The sequence below is a fragment of the Lissotriton helveticus genome, chromosome 7 (assembly GCF_964261635.1).
Source record: "Lissotriton helveticus chromosome 7, aLisHel1.1, whole genome shotgun sequence".
In the NCBI taxonomy this organism is placed as follows: domain Eukaryota; kingdom Metazoa; phylum Chordata; class Amphibia; order Caudata; family Salamandridae; genus Lissotriton; species Lissotriton helveticus.
The window spans coordinates 139,279,933-139,298,978 of NC_136068.1; the positions used below are offsets into that span (position 1 = coordinate 139,279,933).

At 43.9% G+C, this 19,046-nt stretch overlaps 1 protein-coding gene across 1 annotated transcript in view; it reads right to left on the reverse strand.

Annotated features, from left to right (window-relative positions):
* Positions 1 to 19,046, reverse strand: part of DUSP15 (dual specificity phosphatase 15) — a 124,455-nt gene that overhangs the window by 77,810 nt on the left and 27,599 nt on the right. Inside the window, exons 3-5 of the mRNA XM_078650443.1 lie at positions 11,106 to 11,188; positions 10,937 to 10,986; positions 4,146 to 4,220 (exon numbers count right to left, since the gene is read on the reverse strand). Coding sequence (XP_078506569.1) covers positions 4,146 to 4,220; positions 10,937 to 10,986; positions 11,106 to 11,188 — 208 coding nt within the window. The remainder of the gene's footprint in view (positions 1 to 4,145; positions 4,221 to 10,936; positions 10,987 to 11,105; positions 11,189 to 19,046) is intronic.

Below are 19,046 nucleotides of genomic sequence, written 5' to 3' on the forward strand. Positions count from 1 at the left end.
TTAATTTTAAGGAAAAAAAGTCCTTTAAAAATCCCTTGGTAAAGGAACATCATTTGTTTATCTGGATTTTTCAGAGGACATGAATGTTGTAAAAGATTGAAACATAAAAGTACCTTGACCACTCCACTGGCCTCAAAAATATTTTTGCTAATAGGCAATGTGGCAAGAGCTTGTAAGGAATCCTTCTCAATTTCATCTAAATCCTCCAAGTAAAAGGGGACACTTTCAGTATGAAACAAGGTACTGTGTAGGCACTTTCTAGTGAATTAGTATGATTACAGAATATTGTTGTTTCAGATCTGAATTTAGCATACTTTTGTAAATTTTTGACAGTGAATCATTGTTATAAAGCAAATGTTCTGCATAAAGGTTTGAGCCTTGGCCGATGCTCTCTTTTGAATGATGCTAGACGGAATAAATGTTTAGGTAGCATCGTTAAGCAGCGGTTTGATTTTTTAAATATTTTTATTTTTCATTATTATGATGATTTATTTAATGACTTGAAGATGTTAGAAGTTTTGTGCTTATAAGTTTTTAGGTGTATTCTTAAAGAAAGCTGATGTTTTGCAGTGAAAAATCTCATTGGGCATGTTATCGGGTTTCCCAGGGCAGCAGGGTTTATATAAAAATGTGCATTTCTATTTGTGATTTGACTTTCCCTACTAGTGAGTTGTGGATTGATTTTCAGCCATTTTTGCCCAAAACAAAGGGCATTGTTTACCCCTATACTCTAAGCTCTGGTCTGTCCTGGTTGTGCTTTGTGGCCACCCAGCCCCTGTGATAGTGGTAGTCTTTTGTATTAACACAGTGACTGATTCAACTGATGGGCTGGATTTCTTGAGCAAGTCAATAATCTGTATGTTTTTGATCTCCTAAGTTTCTATGATTTCTGAATTCACATTTGAAACCTGATTTGCAATAACACCTATCACAGCTCCCTAAAAATATTCAATTATTTTTAGGCTAGTTTAAAAACCGCCATTCATAATTACAGCGGATAAAAAAAAGAATAGAGAAAACTGTGACCTAGGTTTGCATGCTTAATTTGGTGTTAGTATATCCAGTCGTTTTTAGTTTGTTGTCTAGCAAAACTTCCAAATAGTAATTTTAATGCCATTGAATAAATAAATGAATGAGGTACTTATATGACGCGCTGTCACTCCCAAGGAGCATCCTGGTGCTGAGCGGTAATTGGAAATGCCTGCTACGCAAGGATCAACATGGTAGAAGATCCGAGGATGAGTGAGAAACAGTGAATTAGAGATCCCGAAAATCCATGTTTTTAGAGGTTTTTTTTTAATGGTTTCTGATTTCATAAGTCTAAATTGTCTAGGGAGAGCATTCCAGGTATTTGAGTCCAAGACTGCAAAAGATTGTCCACCCCTCATTTTGAGTCTAAACGTAGGGGGTTTGAGGAGGTTGTCATGTGACAATGCAATGCACCCAGGGATGGTGTTGCAATGAGGAGGTTGTAGGTGGCCACAGTAGAGCATCACTACTAGGGGTACCAGGTTGCAGCAAGATATCGGAGGAGAGCAAGAATGTAATTTTACCTGGAGCCCAGAAAATCCTTTCTCCATAGTTGCAGCCACTTATAAGTTCCACCCCACCAATTTGCATGAAACTTTCTAGTATCTAAATTGGAGGCGTGAACTTTTCTGGGGGAAGTTTTTGGCCTGTCTTCAAATACAGTCATCTGATTTATCCTTTCAAAAATGTTTTTGTGGCCTAGTCAGCTAAACAATAACTGTAGAGCTTTCATTGCAGACATTTCTATCTGCAAAACCCAGTAAAGAATTTGTAATTGCATCACAGTGTATTGATAATTTGATCCTCAAATACAGTTCTTTCACTCACCTGACACAAAGGTACCACAATGCTTACTCGAGATACATAAGCAGTGCTACCAAATGCCACCATTACTATCTACACCAACTCCTTTGCCACCATTCACCACCCATTATCTCCCCCACCACACTGTCATTGGAAATATATCTCAAAGCATCCCTTGTCTATCAGCATTGTAATCTAATAATGCTGGCTGTTAGTATAGGGCACACCACAACCAAAAAGTATTTTGAGAGTTGAACACACCTAGTTTCAATATCATAAACATTCTTCTTCATCACCGTTCCTTACCTCAACATCCTTTCCCCCATTATCTCACTATTAACTCAAGTTTGTCAACACCTGTCAACTTTCATAAACATTCTAACATTATCTCCATGGCATTTACCATTATTGTTCACCTAACAGTCAAACTGTCACATTCTTCATTGTCATCACCAGCATCTTCCACACGATTATCCACCAACCTTTATTCATCCATTTCGTCATCAACAATGATGTTTCGATCACCTTCCACTTTAGCATTGCAACATGCACCTTATCATCTCCGTCCACCTGATTACCAACCTCAAAATCTGCCGCAACTTTAACCATCAACCCTCACTGTCGCAATACTCATTGCCAGCAAACAACAGTTTCATTTACTCCCCTCAGTTACATGATCAGTCACCATACCATCATCTTCATTCACCATGATACCATCTTGATATCGCATATGCATCTTGCGTTCATCAGCATCATAGGTTGTAAGATCCTTCTCAACCACGTTGCAGTTGTCAATGTGCACCTGAGGTAGCGCAATTTTAGCTCTTTCATTTATAGGGGTAAATCATAATCACGAGTAGTCTGCACCCACATATATTCCTTTGTCATATTAACCTGGGACAGTAGAACGTGAACTGTAATAACGTGAATTGTTGTGTATTAGGGATATTTTCATATAAACGTGAAGATATTAATGTTGAAATTCATACGTGTTTAGATGAAAACATTGACGTGCAGAATTTGTGTATGCTGCTGACAATTATTCATGTATTTGATTTGCTTATGTAACATGATGATATGGAAGTGCTCAGCAAAGTGTGTTCATTTATATTTAATTTTGTAATGCGTTTGTACTATTTCTTATGTTGGCCAATTTCTGTAGGCCTGAAAAGCATTTTCCCAGGAAGCTCTCGCATTATTAATAGTTGAATTTCATGTGCATGTTGGATTAGTTCTTTCTCACGTTTCTGTTGCAGGTGGAACAATCATCCTTGTTTGTTAGAATAAAGTCTTTGTTTTAGGAGTCTGGCTTAGGGAGAAGAGGAAACATTGAGCGCTGATACTTTCTCATCGAAGCAAGCCTGGGAATCAAGGTCATCTTGCCAAGGCTTGGGAGCATCGCTGCCTAATGGAAAGTTACCTATGAGGAGGTGGCCTGACTGCATTTCGTGATTTTGAAAAGGATCATGGGATCCTACCTGTAGTATTGAAATATCGAAACTAGGGAAAGTGTACGGGATCTTCTGCCTTGCCTTGAGGGAGAGAGCCTCTTAGAACGAGCTCTGTAGCTTCATGCTACTTGACCCAACTGATGTGAAGAGACTTCTTAGGAAGACTTCACAAGCTGACACCTTAACTGATCTTGCCTTGGGAAATGCTATGTAGGGATGTCACGTTAGTGTTAGTGTAGGGACAGACTAATGCTTTATACCCACGAACTTCTGATGAAGGTGAATTTAGATGTCTGCTCAAAAATGTTCTTATTCCTGATTTTGGAACTAATTATCTTGTGCATGTTACACCGCCTTATTTTCATCTGTAGGTTTGGGTTTGTATTAGTTCCGATGTCTTTTTACACCCTCACTTTGAGGTGCCTGTATGTCCAGTTATTTTTGGATTTGTAATAAACCCCATTAACTCAATTGGGAGTCTGTGATTCTTAAGAGCCATAGTAAATTGACATTGAAATGTTTGATCTGCTATTTCTTTCCTCCCCTACGCTTTCATGTTGATAAAAAGTCCCATAGACCTGAGGTTCCACAGCACATGGAACCCGGCTCCTTCACACCTCAACTTGTCAATGTGCACCTGAACATCGAACTCTGTCCCATCACCATGACCCATCTCCATCATGATCATCTGCCTAATACTCACGCCATGATCATCGAGCTTGTGACCATTATCAATATGCACCTTCATGTCTCCATTCTCCTCCCTGTCACTCACTCGACTATTTCTTAACCCAAAAAAGCCTTCGAGGTTTGACAACAACTCAATGGAAATCTAACAAATACAAATTAAAAATATCTTACCAGTGGACGAGGCAATTCCCACCCTTCATGCGACAGAAGTGTATAAAGGTCACACATTCTTTAAAATGTTTTTGTCTGAAAAGAAAAAGATAAGAAATTAGTTATTTCTCCATTTACTCTTCCTCTGGCTGCATTTTAGCAGTATGGTACCAGTATATCATGGCATGAGCATAATCTGTCAAAAATGTTTTGTCTTAAATATTGTTTACAAAGATAGCACCACATTGGAGTTATTAATAGAACATCAACACACAATGGAATAATATGTTGGTAAATGATACATAAACCACGATATTCATATCATATTTCCATTATCGATATTCTGACAACGTGTTTGTTGCAACATATTTTGCGATCACCATTCTTTATCAATATTACTTGTCAGGCCTTGAAACACCATTAGCAATAGAGATTACTATAAAAATCATTTATATTAGTGATAAACTCTGATAATACGCGGAAACCTACCTGATGTGTAAATCATCACACACCGTCTGTTACCTATTTTTTAACGTGAAACTCAATATGTTGCAATCTCACAACTGGCCAAACTGGAAGTATAACTTAATTTAAATTAATAACCCGGCACAAGGACGAGGCGTGTTGCTTATGTAGATAAAATCAATTTGCTACCATAATTATGTATGCAAAAGCACAAAAATGAAAATGTTTAAATGTTTCACATTCAAGATACAAACTGAATCTCCAACTAATGTGCCATTCACATGAAAAGAAAATGGAAGCATAGAATGGTAATCTATTTTGCACAATAAGGTATGACTATTGTGGGACTACAAAATGGCCTGTTTGATAATTCATCCTGACTTTTTTTTGCCTCAGATGCTTTCCTTTGTTCCATCCTTTCGTAATGGGGGAGTCAGGCTTTTTAATGACATAAAATTAATAAATTCAGAATTCGAAGCCCGATTCACAGACAAAAGATAGACCAGCACTTGTGAAACATGTCATATAGTGAGGCATGCAAATATATAGTGTGCAATAAATGTTTGTTTTATTTGTATAGCACTTATGACTGAATGCAGTGCTGAGAGTAATGGCTTCAACAGCTATGATGGTAAATAAAGATGAATGGCACATGGGTGCACAAGAACAGTCAAACTAGCTACGCTGAGGTTTGATTGAAACTGTCATAGAACACATTATGAAGAAGATATGATTTTAGAGAGCATTGGAAGATGTTCAAAGAGAGTGTAACAAACACAGAGAGGGGAAGAGAATAGCACAGTTTAGGAGCAGGGAGAAAAAAGGATTTGAACCTTTGCCTATTTGGTAATCCGGAACTGAATACTGACGCCCCTAAATCGATATTTCACCTGTCTTTCTAGAGGGAGCTCTGTGTGCCAGCCCATCGAGCATACCATGAACAGGGCTCTGTGTGTTTCTGTTTCCCCTCAAAGCCAGAACCCGGCCCAGGATCTGGGAAACCGTGCTGATGTGATCAGGGCCGGACAAGTGCTCGGCCGCCTCCCCCCCCCCCCCCCCTTCTGGGGGGGAGAGGTGTTGGAGGTGCCACCGAACTCTTTGCCGGGGCCGGTTTTCAGCCGATTTTGGTACAACGGCCCTGTAACAAAAAAGGCCCCTAGGGGCCCAAAACCGGCCCCCACCCGTGCGGCGCGCCGGGGGATTGCCCGGTGCCCGCTATGGCCAGTTCGGGCCTGGATGTGATCTGCCCTGGAGGAAATAGAAGCTGTACTGCCCAGTGTGGAGAAGACCAGGCACCTGTCCACGGACAAGAGAAAGGAGGAGTGAACTGAAGACTGCGGGGAGGTCATCTTCACGAAGTGAGCCACCTAGGAGCCCTGAGGTCCCTGCAGTCTAACTGGCCATAACTAAATGGATAACAGTGGCTCATTAAGGACCTGCAATGGACATTCCAGGATTATGGATGCGGCCAGCTTTGTCCCTGACCAGCTTCAAACCTTGTCTGAATATGTGGGAGCTGGTACCTGCAAGCCTCCAAGACAGTTGTACATCACTATATCTCGGTCGAAAATTTCAACTTATAAAAAAATCATATCCACTACAAAGTTTACTATTACATTGTGAACGTACATATATATTTACTTCTAAACTCAACATACTGTTACCTAAATTTGCCTGATAAAAGCAGTGGTAAGTTTGATGTAGTGGATACAATATTCTTGGGTGTCATTATTTGTACTTCAGTGTAGTTGCAGAGCCCTCCAGAGCTTACACGTAGGTTTATTTCTCCATACCCTAGGTCTTGAGCTATTCTCCTGTCAACTGCTGTTGGTTTATTTGATTCTGGGACCACTTTACACCTCGCTGGAGCCTTAGCAGATCTTGAAGTTTCACATTGTGAAACTGTGGTTAGATCCTATGCTTCAATCCCACTTCCAACTGGTAATCTGATGCATGCATTCAGGACAGTGCTTAATTTGAGAAGTGGTTTCCGGTGCTCAGCACCAGCGCTTTTTGAGCACCAGTTAAGGACCCATTTATTGATGGTAGGCACTGGGAGATTAAGGGATTTGCACAGAATCACAAGATGTTGAGCCGACGTTGAGACTCGAACCTGGGTCCCCAGCTCCGAAGTCAGCAGCTTTGGCTGTTACCCCACACTTCCTCACCACTTTCATGGTTAGTAGTGTGTTATGTTTTAAGCGGTACCAACACGAGAAATGGGCTTGTACAAGCTACCTCCTAACAAGAGACCTGGCACTTATGTTTTTTACAAATTTACCACTGATTCATGGTAACAAATCCCGCAGATGTCCCTGCTCACTGAACATCCTGACTGTGACAGTCAGTTCTGAGAGAGGCCCCCTCACACTCTGATGCTCCTGGTGGCCTAACTGTGGAGTCTAGACTAACCTCAGCACCACTAGTACACCTACATTAACTTCGACACCAGTTGTCTCTATGCCTGATCTCATCTGAGCTGGGCTCAGTGATCTGGACACCAAAAAAGTATATCCAGGCGCCCCAATTTTGGACACTGAAACTTTTTTACCTTGGGAACTAGCCCTTGGGCATCCTAAAATCTTAATCTTTGACATAGAGGGTTTCCCCTGCCTACTTTACGATTCTGTTTTTTTTTTAACTAGACTTTTATTTTAAAGATTCTCATCCACCAAGGGGCTAGCACACTGAATAATCTCTTTTTTAACAGAAAAATATGTATATCAAGTTATTTACTTATGCCAAACAGAATCTATATTTCACCCTTCATCACAAGCTGAAGTGGGATTTGGCTACTTGCATAGTTAAGTGTACAGTGGGAGTAACTTGGTAATCTAGTTGAAATGTCATAGTACCTGAGATCGATACACACCCTGAATATCGAACTCACAACGTCAGTGGCACAGAACATCAAGGACAAAATATTTAAAAACTGTCAACAGGTAAGTTTTGACTCTCTGTTCCTGACTCCACATGAATGTACATACTCTGTATATATATCTTCAAGGTACGTAGATATGGAGTTAGGATTAGTAAATCTTTATTTCCTTATATGCACTTACTTTTCGATATTTTGTTTCTCGATGTTATTCTATCTCGATGTTGTTGGTGTCGATATTCAGTAGCACAGCTCCTGAAGCCATAGGGCACTGATTATAGATCAAGATACCAACCACCGATACTGCCTAGAAAACATTGACTGCTCAAGGACACAGGGAGAAGGCCTCAATAGTGCGCCCAGAAGCAGAAGGCACAATATATACAACACACAAGTTGTCAAATACAATTTACTATAAAAAGCATATGTACGTTCATAATAGCTATAGTTATTTGTCAGTTCCCCAGCTATATAGCTCATAATCTGCATATTCTTCTTGTTATCATCCCCACCTCTTCCTCTATCTATGAACCATATCACTGTACGTTCCATGTATAATTTATACACCTGTGATATATTATCTATGTCAGTTATTGCCTTCTACATAGCTATAAGATATATATTGTTATGCCATTAAAGGCCCGCTCCAACGTTAAAGGCCCGAGCCAGCTACGGCGGGCTATAAGGTTCAGAGAATATTCTGCCACTAGAGGGCAGAATGTTCTAACAAATAAAACAAGCATTGGCATAGCCAAAAGGTATCGCTTTTGGGACCTTATAAGTATTTAGGTTTGCAGCACAAAATCCTTGGTGCAACAACATTAACTGTTGCATGGATAAACACTTATAAGGTCCCAAAGGCGAGACCTATTGGCTATGCCAATGCTTGTTTTTAACTTTTTGCCACTCTTCTGTACACCAAGCACTTTTATGGAGTGCTGCAACTTAAGAGCTCTGAAAAGTAGGACTTTTAAAAGTGATAAAACTGACACTTACCTCTCAAACAAGAACGCGACTGTGTGGCCAAATGCAGGGCCTAGCATGATACAAACTGGCATTTTCCTACTACATCAGTACAACTTATAAATATAACCCTGGTGCATAATCGCATCTTCGGTCTTGTGCCCCTCCCTGGGGTAGGAGCGCTTTGCGTGCTCAAACTAGGCTGGCTTGTACTATTACAAAGAAGGTGAAAAATATGTACTGGGCGAACGAGATGATTGGAAAATTGATGTAAGCAAGATTTTTGTGCTTGCAATAGCTGTGGAAGGTTAGCATCTGGTACTGTGCACAATACCGAATTTTCACTTAAATGTGTATTTACACATGTAACATGGGTCAGTTCAATATATTCCATGGCTTAGACTGTGAAGGCGGTGTGGTGGTGAAGAGGTCGATTAAGGTTAGGGCCAACCACAACGCAATTTGTTGTTTAATGTAAACAAGCAATCTTGAGAAACGAAGACCATAACAAAGACAAATTGAAAGAGCAAGGCCTTTTTTTTTCTTTTTAGAGTGAATCCAAAGGTATGCGTTTTTTTGTTTTAATGTTCCTGGTCACAACGAAAAATAGACTCCTATTACAATGGACATTGCTCAACACGCAAGTTCAAACAATTGGCAAAATGAATAACGCACCAAGACTGTTCTTGGGGTATCATGGTACATTTTTTTATAGTGAGCACAAACACAGATTCAAATAGGCCAGTTTCTTTCTCAAATGTAACTGAAAATGTGGGGTCTTGTGCTCTAGTATTACCCTTCGCAAAGCAGGACTGGTCATCTGCCAGTGGTAAACAACCTTTACAACGCAACTTTTACATCGCAGAGCCTTTACAACGCAACCATTACAACGCATTGCTCTGGGGGCGCTCTAGGATAGGGAATAGGTTAATTTACTATCCAATAACCTTCGCTAGTGTCCACGGGGACTGGAGTTGGAATAGTAAATTAAACTATTCACTATCCAGCACCCCAAAGCACTATGCGTTGTAATGGACTGCGTTGTAATACTTGCGTTGTAAAGGCATGAGATGTAAAAGCATGCGTTGTAATGTCATACATCCCTGCCAGTTGCTTATTACTCTATTTGGCTGTTAATCTGGTACTCATGAGGTGAAATCTTTGATTAGATAGTGTAAAACCACTGAAGGTGCATGGCCAAATGAGAACACCAGAAAAACTTTATAACAAAGGGAAAAGGAGTGCCTGAAAGACAAATGTCATTTTTCCTGTGGTTCTGAAATCATTGCATAATATGGAAAGCCGTGAAAATGCAGTGCGCTTCTTTTGGAAGAAATATGGCGACCTAAGCATTGGTTTAGCAGGACAGTTTTACGTAGCTTTTATTTACAGTCTGGCTGCAAAATTACGAATCACTTGTAGTGCAGACAAAAAGGAACATAACTAGAAAGTGGATACCCTCTAGTGTCAGGAGAGGAATACCATGCATGTGGGGGAGAAGGCCTATATCAAGGGAAGCAAAAATGAAGAAATTGAAACCAAGAGCCAAAGTAGCAGCTGCCTGAGCCCAGCTCCCACTGCGGCTCCCTGGCCTGGCCAATTCTTGGCTGCATGCCCAACCCCCACGGCAGCCTGTCTTGACAAACATGCCTCACGAAAGAAGCCCTTTTGCCTTGGTTTGGTCTCCCCCTACTCAGAGGGGAATTTATAAATGCAGCTACAAGCTAACTAGATGCTCTCCCCCGTCAGTTTAGTCTCCCCCTACGGGGCTTATGCGAAGGGGGAGATCATCCCAATGGGGAGATTAAAACGACAGAACACCTTCCATGCTAGGCATATAACAAATCAAAATCGTGCTGACAGAGTAACAATACTAATTACACAGGGACAGCAAATGTTCACTTCACCTGCAGGCTGAAAACTGAGGCGATACTACAACAAGCGTGTGCTGAAGCTGACGAGGAGGGAGTGGGAGGGGGAGTGGGGGCGGGCACAGTGGTGTGGCCGCAGTTGTAAAAGGCAGTGAGAGTGTGAGATTGAGAAAGGGAAAGATAGGGTTCAAAGGAGAACAAGCGCGTGCTGAAGCTGACGTGGAGGGAGTGGGAGAGGGTAGGGGAGGGGATTCACGCGCTGTAGAAAGCCAGATGGCAGGGCAGTAGTGCACGTTGCGCTTGCTTGTGTGCGTAACAGCAAGCTGGTGGCCTGCAATGGTAGCACTTTGAAAAACCCCTTACTAAAAGTCGAGCCGAGCAAGCAGCGAATGCACTGCACAAGGCTTGACCTAAAGATCCCTCCCGGAGCCCAAATCTCCTCAAGTCTGTGAGAGTTTTGTTCACAGCAACAGCTATGAACGACAACATAGGAATGTTGGAGCTCCGGGCTTCTACCAGCCATTAGAAGGCCAGAGCACTCCATTGTCTTCAATAGAGCTACCAACATTCCAATGTTCTAATTCACATTCTTTTCCACAATAATTTGCTGACCCATGACTCACAACTGTACTCACATGCTGATCTCAGGTGAGTCTGGCAGAGGAATACAGAGGTATGTAAACTCCTGGAAATGAAAGAAAAAGTGACATATGATAAGGTTATGTAGTAAAATGGTGCTGATAGTACATCTTTGAGATGAGATTCAGTCCTAGTCATTCCATGGATACAACGAACGGTGCATACCTGGAGCAGAGGCTGGGGCTTCCCCAGGACAGAGATGATGTGTGTGATTCCATTCCGCCTGAGCTGTGTCCAGTCCTTCGAATCTGTGGATAGGAAACAGAAGAGGTCAGTTAGGGTCTGTTGGTCTGTACTCCGTTCTGCCACGACAGAGAAGGCATGCCTAAAGCCCACAACATTTAGTGATCTCAGCTGCCTGGCCGAGAACTCTGTGCCTTCATAGACACAGCCTCCATGACGGCTCCTCTGAAGGCACTTTACATTTGCTGAGCGGCCACCATGCTTCATGTAGCTCCTCTGCAAACTTTTCTGTTTTTCGAAAATAAACTCACGGATTTGGGAGTGTGTTTCAAAAGCATAAAAAAATGGCACCACACGTTCTGGAAATTTCCTCCCGGGATTTTGGGGTCATTTTAATTGTTTTCTTTTCAAGATACCCTGGCTTTTTTCTAGCAGTCCTGGATAGGATAAAAAAGTATGGCAGAATATTCACCCTAAAGATGGTGGATGATCTGCGTTACTAAGAACGACAACCCGAAATTCATGGGACAGTCAGTCTAAGGCAGTGTTCTCCAAAGTCGGTCCTGGAGCGCCGGACCCATTCAAGATTTTTAAGATAACTACATTTATCTAAATGGGGATATGCTAAAAGTCTGGCTTGGATCTGTACTACAATGCAATGCAAGGTATGCAATTTACATAGTTAGACAATTCTGTTTGGATTAAGAGTCTTGCAATAAGTCATTTGATGCCACTTAGTTTTACATATTAAGACAGGATTGCATCTTCAAAGAAGCCAAGCATGTTAGTAGGATATTACTTTTAGTGAGTCAATCATTTAATTCAACAAGGAATTTACTTACATTAACATGTACATTGAAAATGTGAGCAACCCAACACTAGTTGAGAAGGAACTGTTACTCAAAGACTAGAGGTGCCACGTGAAGGTTCAAGTCTTAAAAAGCAAGGTCTTAAGACATTTTTGAAAAATTAATTCACATAGCGTTTATTGACCTGTCCTCGGCCTTTGACCGGGTAAACAGGTCCAAGCTATGGGATCTGCTTTTAAAGATGGGCCTTGACGAAAACATAGTATACTTTTTAGCTGATCTTCATAGGGACCTCACAGCCACTGTAAGATATGACCGTAAGGGGAATTGCACGGGGAAGATAGGTATAACCAACGGGGTCAGACAAGGCTGCATTTTAGCTCCTTTATTATTTACACTATATATTAATGAGCTAGCTAGTGTTTTGGGTGCAGCCTGTAAGGATATCCCCAAGGCGGGTAAGTTCTGTTTTCCCGCGTTATTATATGCGGATGATGCCGCAGTTATAGCGCGTACACCAGTAGGTCTACAAAGTTTGTTAAATACCTTTTATGAGTTTATGTCCTCTTTGGATCTTAGCGTTAACTATACCAAATCCCACGTCATGGCTGTGGGTACAAAGGGCGGGCATAGGAAGCATATGTCACTCCATTGTAATGGGAACAGGTTAACTAGGGTAACCAAATTCCCATACCTTGGGGTTGTTTTCGATGAAAGCTCCACCTGGCTTCCTCAACTGTCCGAGAAAAGAAATGCGTTTGTACGGTCCACCTCTGCTGTTTTGGGTTTTTCCAGCAAACTGGGGGTAAAGCCGTTACAAGCAGTGTTAAAGGTCTATGACGCAAAATGTGTGTCCATAGCTATGTATGGCGCAGATCTATGGGGTTTCAAGAACGTTAAGCTGTTACAGGTCGCAGAGGATAAATTCTTAAAGTCTATCTTATCTGTACCACAATCGACTCCAGGTTGTATAGTTCACCAAGAATGTGGGGTGGGATATTTAGAAGATCGGATTGCCATTGCGCCCCTTTTAAAGTGGATTATGGTCTGGCTGAATCCATAAGTGGTTGTGAATCATGAGATCCTGGCGGATTGTCTTAAACTAGAATATTGGCAGTCTATTCCGCGGTTAAGTAATGTTAGAAAGGTTGCAGTCTTACTGGGGCGGCCAGAAATATTTGAGGAACCATCTAAACTGGTCAAAGGAGATATAAATTGGGTCAAGTCAGCCGTTAAACGGCACAGAGAGATGGACAGAGAGGGCTTTGAATTGAGCAAGCCAACTGTGAGAGCCCATCATTTAATTGTAACATCAGATAATGACCCAGAATTATATCTGAAGATTGTTAACAATGCAAACCACAGATATTTATTAACCAAGTTTAGATTAAACAAAATTCATTTACTCATTTCAGGGCGCCCCTGTTGGACTAAGGCCACAGATCTGAAATTATGCACTTGCGATGGTTTCTCTATAATGAACACCGCTCACTTCATGTTCTTTTGTGGTTTTTTTAAGGATATACGGAAAAAATGTATTGTACCCCTTTTTTTTTTTTTTTTTTTTTAAAACCTTTATTGTACAAAGAAAGCTCACAAATACGGGCCTACAACCCACGAGGGCTGGCCACCACATGGTAGATAACGTAATAAACGAAAAACAAATTCTCTACAGGATATGTCACCAGGAGCACAGGAGAAACAACAAAAGGCATCGAGCAATCAGCAAGAACAGGACAATAAAAGGTTAATTTTCTAATGCGGGGTGGGGAAACAGAAGAACCATGGGCCGTGCAAAAAAACAACCAGGAAGGGGCCGCGGCAAGCCGCCATCTTATGATCACAGAATGACAAAAGAGGCCATACAAACATAGCTATCAAAGAGTATAAACAGAATCGGAATATAAAGAAACGACAATGGCATCAATCAAACCGCACCTACCCGTCGCCGCCCCCACCCAAATTGAGGAGACATGATCAAAAAGGCCCACATAATAAAAGACAATACGATATGCCCCCAACAAAAATAAAAGGACCCCCATAAAGGAGGAAAAAGGGGAGAGGGAAAAAGGGAACGAAAGAAGGGACTCCCACCAAACCACGCACCCCCAGGAGTGAAAGCAGGATAATAGAGTCCGGCAAGCGACGTAGCAAAAATCGATACCGAATTAACCAGCGAGCCACAATCAGATACACACCGGAATACGAAAGTCACAGAAACTCCCCAGGGGGATACAGGAGGAGACGGAGTCCCGAAAAAAGTGAACACACAAGAGCCATAGAACAGAAAAAGAGGAAATAAGGGAGGAAAAAGACCCCCCAATACGGACAGACCCCCCCAACCCACCCCTAAAGCCCACCCTGCACCCCTGCAGAAGGCTACGGCCTACCCCCCCGCAGCGTGCCTGTCGCCCTAATTAGAACCCGAAATATAGCGGAGCAAAGTAAGTCGGAAACAAAAGACAAAAATGGGAAGGGAAGAGAAGGAAACGAGGGATGGGAAACACACACAGACATACACGGGGGAGGGCCGGGAGACAGGAGTAAACGCACCCAGCCACCCGCCTGAGTCGAGGAGCCAAGTCCCCGGGAAGCCAAAGAACATCGGGTTAAAGTCCAGGGGCACCAGTCAGTCACACAGAACCATACCGGGACAGGTTGACCATCCATACCAGTGCAAGACTACCGCACACAGATGCCAGTATACATCAGCCCTGTCCTCGTTTGTCCAAAGTGGAAACGGTCCGATCCAGCGAGGACCAGGCTACGAAGAACAGGAGACAGACAGCAGGAAGATCCAACGGCAGTCCGGAAAAGGCACGTAAAGTGGAACACGGCAGATCCAGGAAAGTCACGAAGTGTAGCAAACGATGCAGGCACAAGTCCAAGGATATGTCCAGAAAAACCGACCCATCTGGGCCAGCACAGGAGACATCGCCGGGCAGCAGCGACCGAAAGGAATCGGGAGTGTCATGAAGGCCAGGCCAAACAAAATCCAGCTCCCGGGCCTGAGAAAAAGAAGGTAGCGCAGGAGGAGGAGGCGCCATCAAGTTCCGTACATCAGCAGACGCGGTCGGAGCCGGGGCCAATTCCGCCAGGATAATTCCAGCCGCACCCCGCGGCGGCACAATCACATCTGGCCGTGGGGGCCCCGGAGGCCCGCCGTGAGGAACCATCTCCGAAGCTAGGACAGGCGCGGTCACACAGAGCCGCCAGGAGAGCAGGGTGCCCAGTACCTCCTTAAGTGTAGGAAAACCTTTACAGTATCCGGCACCCGGGCCATGCGGCGGGCCTCCAGCGCTCGCCCAGGCCCGGTCAAGACACCCGGGGTCGGTCGCCATTTTGAAAGTCCGACAAGGCAGCGCGGCTGTAAATCTCCGCCGGGGCGGCAGCAAGGCAAACAAAGTCCCGCCGACCGGCAACAGAGCACCCCGGGCAGGAAGGGGGGCCACCAGAAGAGAGGGACTCGCCGGCCACCCAATGCCGCCGGACCCGTTCTCCGAGTCCGGGCGGCAAAATCAAAATGGCCGGACCGGAGAACAAAGGGAGAGCAAGCCGGACATACGAGGAGCTCCGACCACGGAAGGCAGCGCCTCCACCATAGGCCTCCTCCCCACGGGAATCGGCCAGGAAGGACCTCCGGCCCACACGAAAAACGGCCTTCCGACCACCTCCTCCGCGCCCCGGAGGGTAGATCCGCAGGCTCCGTCCGGCCCGGGAGCCGGCAAGAAGATCCAGGCCAGTCCGCCTCCGACACCCCAATACAATCGGGGGCACTGCACCGGATCCACAGCAGCCAGGATAACCGGAACAAGAGGTAAGTGCCTGCAAGGCGTCGTAGCACTACCACACAGCAAACAGGGCTTCCCGGGGCAGGATTACAGCAGGATAAATGTGAAAACACAGGCGGGCGAACGGAGCCGAGCTAAAGCGCGGCCATCTCGGTCGCGAGCTAGGCTCCTCCCCCTATTGTACCCCTTTTGAAGGATAAAGGGTTCAAACAAGTGAAACCTGCCTTATTATATCTCCAACTGTTGACCAATACGTGGGAAATTTTTAATGTTGCTACTTTTTTAAATATAGCAATGAGATATTATTCTTTTTAGAGTGTTAATTTTTGAATTTTTAATTGAGATGAAATGTGTACGTTTTTAAACTCATTGATGTAATTGTTATTTAAATCAAATTGCTTGTGTCATATTTTTTTCCTTAGTCGATGTGCTGTTGTTGTTAGTTAGCCATATTGCATTTGAATGTCCTTTCCCTTTTTTGGACCCATGTATACTTTTGTGGTTTTTGTTATGAACTGAATAAAGTATTTTGAATGACAAAGAAATAAAAATTAATTCATTGTCCATGGACTGAATGGCTAAAGGGAAGGAATTCCGGAGTTGGGCCACAATAAAATAAAAAGACCATTCTCCGCTTCTGGCTCTTCTGATGGTGGGAACGGTGCCCAGGTGGAAGTAGGTGGAATGCAGGATGTCGCGGCCTGGATCACCAACAGCTGCCTAAAGCTCAACCCTGAGAAAACAGAAGTCCTCATCCTCTGAACCACCCCTTCAGCATGGGACGACACCTGGAGGCCCACCGCCCTCGGCAGCCCACCAACCCCCACGGACCACGCCAGAAACCTCGGCATCGTACTCGACTCATCCCTCTCCATGAACCGACAGGTCAACGCTGTAGCCCCCAGCTGCTTCAACAGGCTCTGCATCCTCCATAAGACATTCAAATGGATCCCCCCAACCCCGAGGCAAGGAAGACAGTCACCCATGCACTCATCACCAGCAGGCTGGACTACGGGAACACCCTATACGCCGACATAAACAAGTCCCTACTCAGCAAACACCAGATGATACAGAACACCGCCGCCTGACTCGTCCTCGACATGAGCACATCAGCCAACACTACGGAAGCTCCACTAGCTCCCCATGGAGAAGAAAGTCACTTTCAAGATCCTCACCCATGCCTACAAATGCCTACACAACACCGGATCCAAATACCTCAACGACAGAGTCACCCTCTACGTACCCCAAAGAAACCTCCGATCTGCTGACCTCTTCCTTGCCAAAACCCTGCGCATCCACAGAGCTAAAGCAGGTGGAAGATCCTTCTCTTACATTGCGGCCAAGACCTGGAACGTGCTCCCGACAGACATCAGATGTGCCCCCTCCCTGAACACCTTCAGAAAGACTCTCTAGACCTGGCTCTTTGGCTGAACAGCACTGCTGACCCCCGCCCCCAGCGCCTTGAGACCTTCACAGGTGAGTAGTGCGCTTACAATCCCCTTATTGATTGATATTAGTAGCCTTTTAGTAGTATTGGGGATGCAAACTGGCATAGGATGTGAGACCAACGCACGTGTAAGGCTCTATGTGCAGTGCACAGGGCTTTAAATTCAATTCTTTGGCCCACTGGCAGCCAATGGAGGTCCACCAAACCTTGTCAGGCTGACTCAAACATTGGGATCCCTTACAACATGCGGGCAGCTGCATTCTGTACAACTTGTCATTTTCGCGTAACTGCCTTTGGGGCCCCTAGGTAGAGCGAGTTGGTGTAAGCTAGGTAGGAGAGAATCAGTTCCTGACAAGCCTCCTCGAAGACTGAGGGAGCAGGGACAGAATCTTGAGTAGCATATGCAAGATTTCGAAGCACCTGGCTGATAGTTTGGTACCCTGTGTTTCCATGGAAATGGATTTATCCAGCCACACCCCCAGACTATTTTTTGCCTATTTGGTGACGGGAGGAGTCTGAGACATGCCGGCCAGCCCAAGTCCTGTTGCAAAAAGGGGATTGTTCCCAACGGTCAAAAGCTCGGTATTGGCTCTGTTTAACTTGAGACAGGATGTTTTCATCCAGCTGGCTACTCACTCCAGACATGGCCCCAGAGTGGAAACTGCTGGGTCTGAGTCATGGGTGAGCGAGAAGATCAGCTGGGAGTCATACGCGTACAAAACTATGGAAACCCGGAAGGGATTTACTGTCTCCGCCAGAGGTTGCAAATATACGTTAAGCAATGTGGGACTAAGCGATGACCCTTGCGGAATTCCACAAGTCACCAGAAGGATCTCTGATTAGCAAGACTTATCAAAAATCTGGGAGGATCTATCCTTCAGGAAATAGCTAAGCCAGCTCAGGGCTTTTCCTACAACACCAAAGGTTGTGAATCTTATCCAAGAGTGTAGTATGGTCAACGATGTCAAAGGTCACGCTAAGGTCAAGGAGTATAATAATGGTTGTACCTCCTTGATCTAGTCTCATTTTGGAATTCTCCGTTACTGCCAAAACGGCAATTTCAATACTGTCTTTGGGCTGAAAACCAGTTTGAGTATGGTGAAGGGAGGAGTTACCCTAGATAAAATCAGACAGATGCCGATTAACATATTTTTCTGCTACTTTACTAATGCCTGGAAGCAGGGAAATTAGACGAAAATTCCCTGGCATGCAGAGTCAAGAATAGGCTTTTTGAGGATGACTTTAACCATGGCGTATTTTCATGGCTGAGGGACCAATCCCTTCTCCACAGAAAGGTTGCCCAACTCTGATAGGATGTGGAAAATGATTTCTGCTCAAAGGACAAGAATTCGGGTGCGGGGGTATCAAGTGGGGATCCAAATTTAATTTTACTAAAAAGTGGATCAAAGTTTTCCAAAGTAAAAGGGGAAAATTCAGCCACGATGGAGAGCTAATCTTCTTACTATTAGTAGGGGAGGTGGAGTTTGGGATTTCCTCCACCTCTTGAAAGGAGAGGTAAATGTCTGATATTTTGGCACTGAAGAAGGATGCCAGAGATTGCACCTATCGTTAGAAGATTGAGAGGGTGGTCCATTGAAGGAAGGTTGCAGCAGTGCTTTGCTAATTTTAAACATCTCCGAAGGGAAATTGGCAGCTTAATCAATTCTAGTTTCATAAAAGCAAGGCTAGGCAGATCTAATTTCTTTATAATAAGCAAAGCCTGTGACCTGGTCTATTTTTTTTATATCCCCGTAATCCCTTCTCTGTTCCCTTTTGGCCATCCTGCAGTTTCCTTTAAGAGCTCTAAGATGGGGGGGGAGTACCAAGGGGACAACTTATGTCTTTGTATAACTGTATTCTTGGGGAGGATTAGATC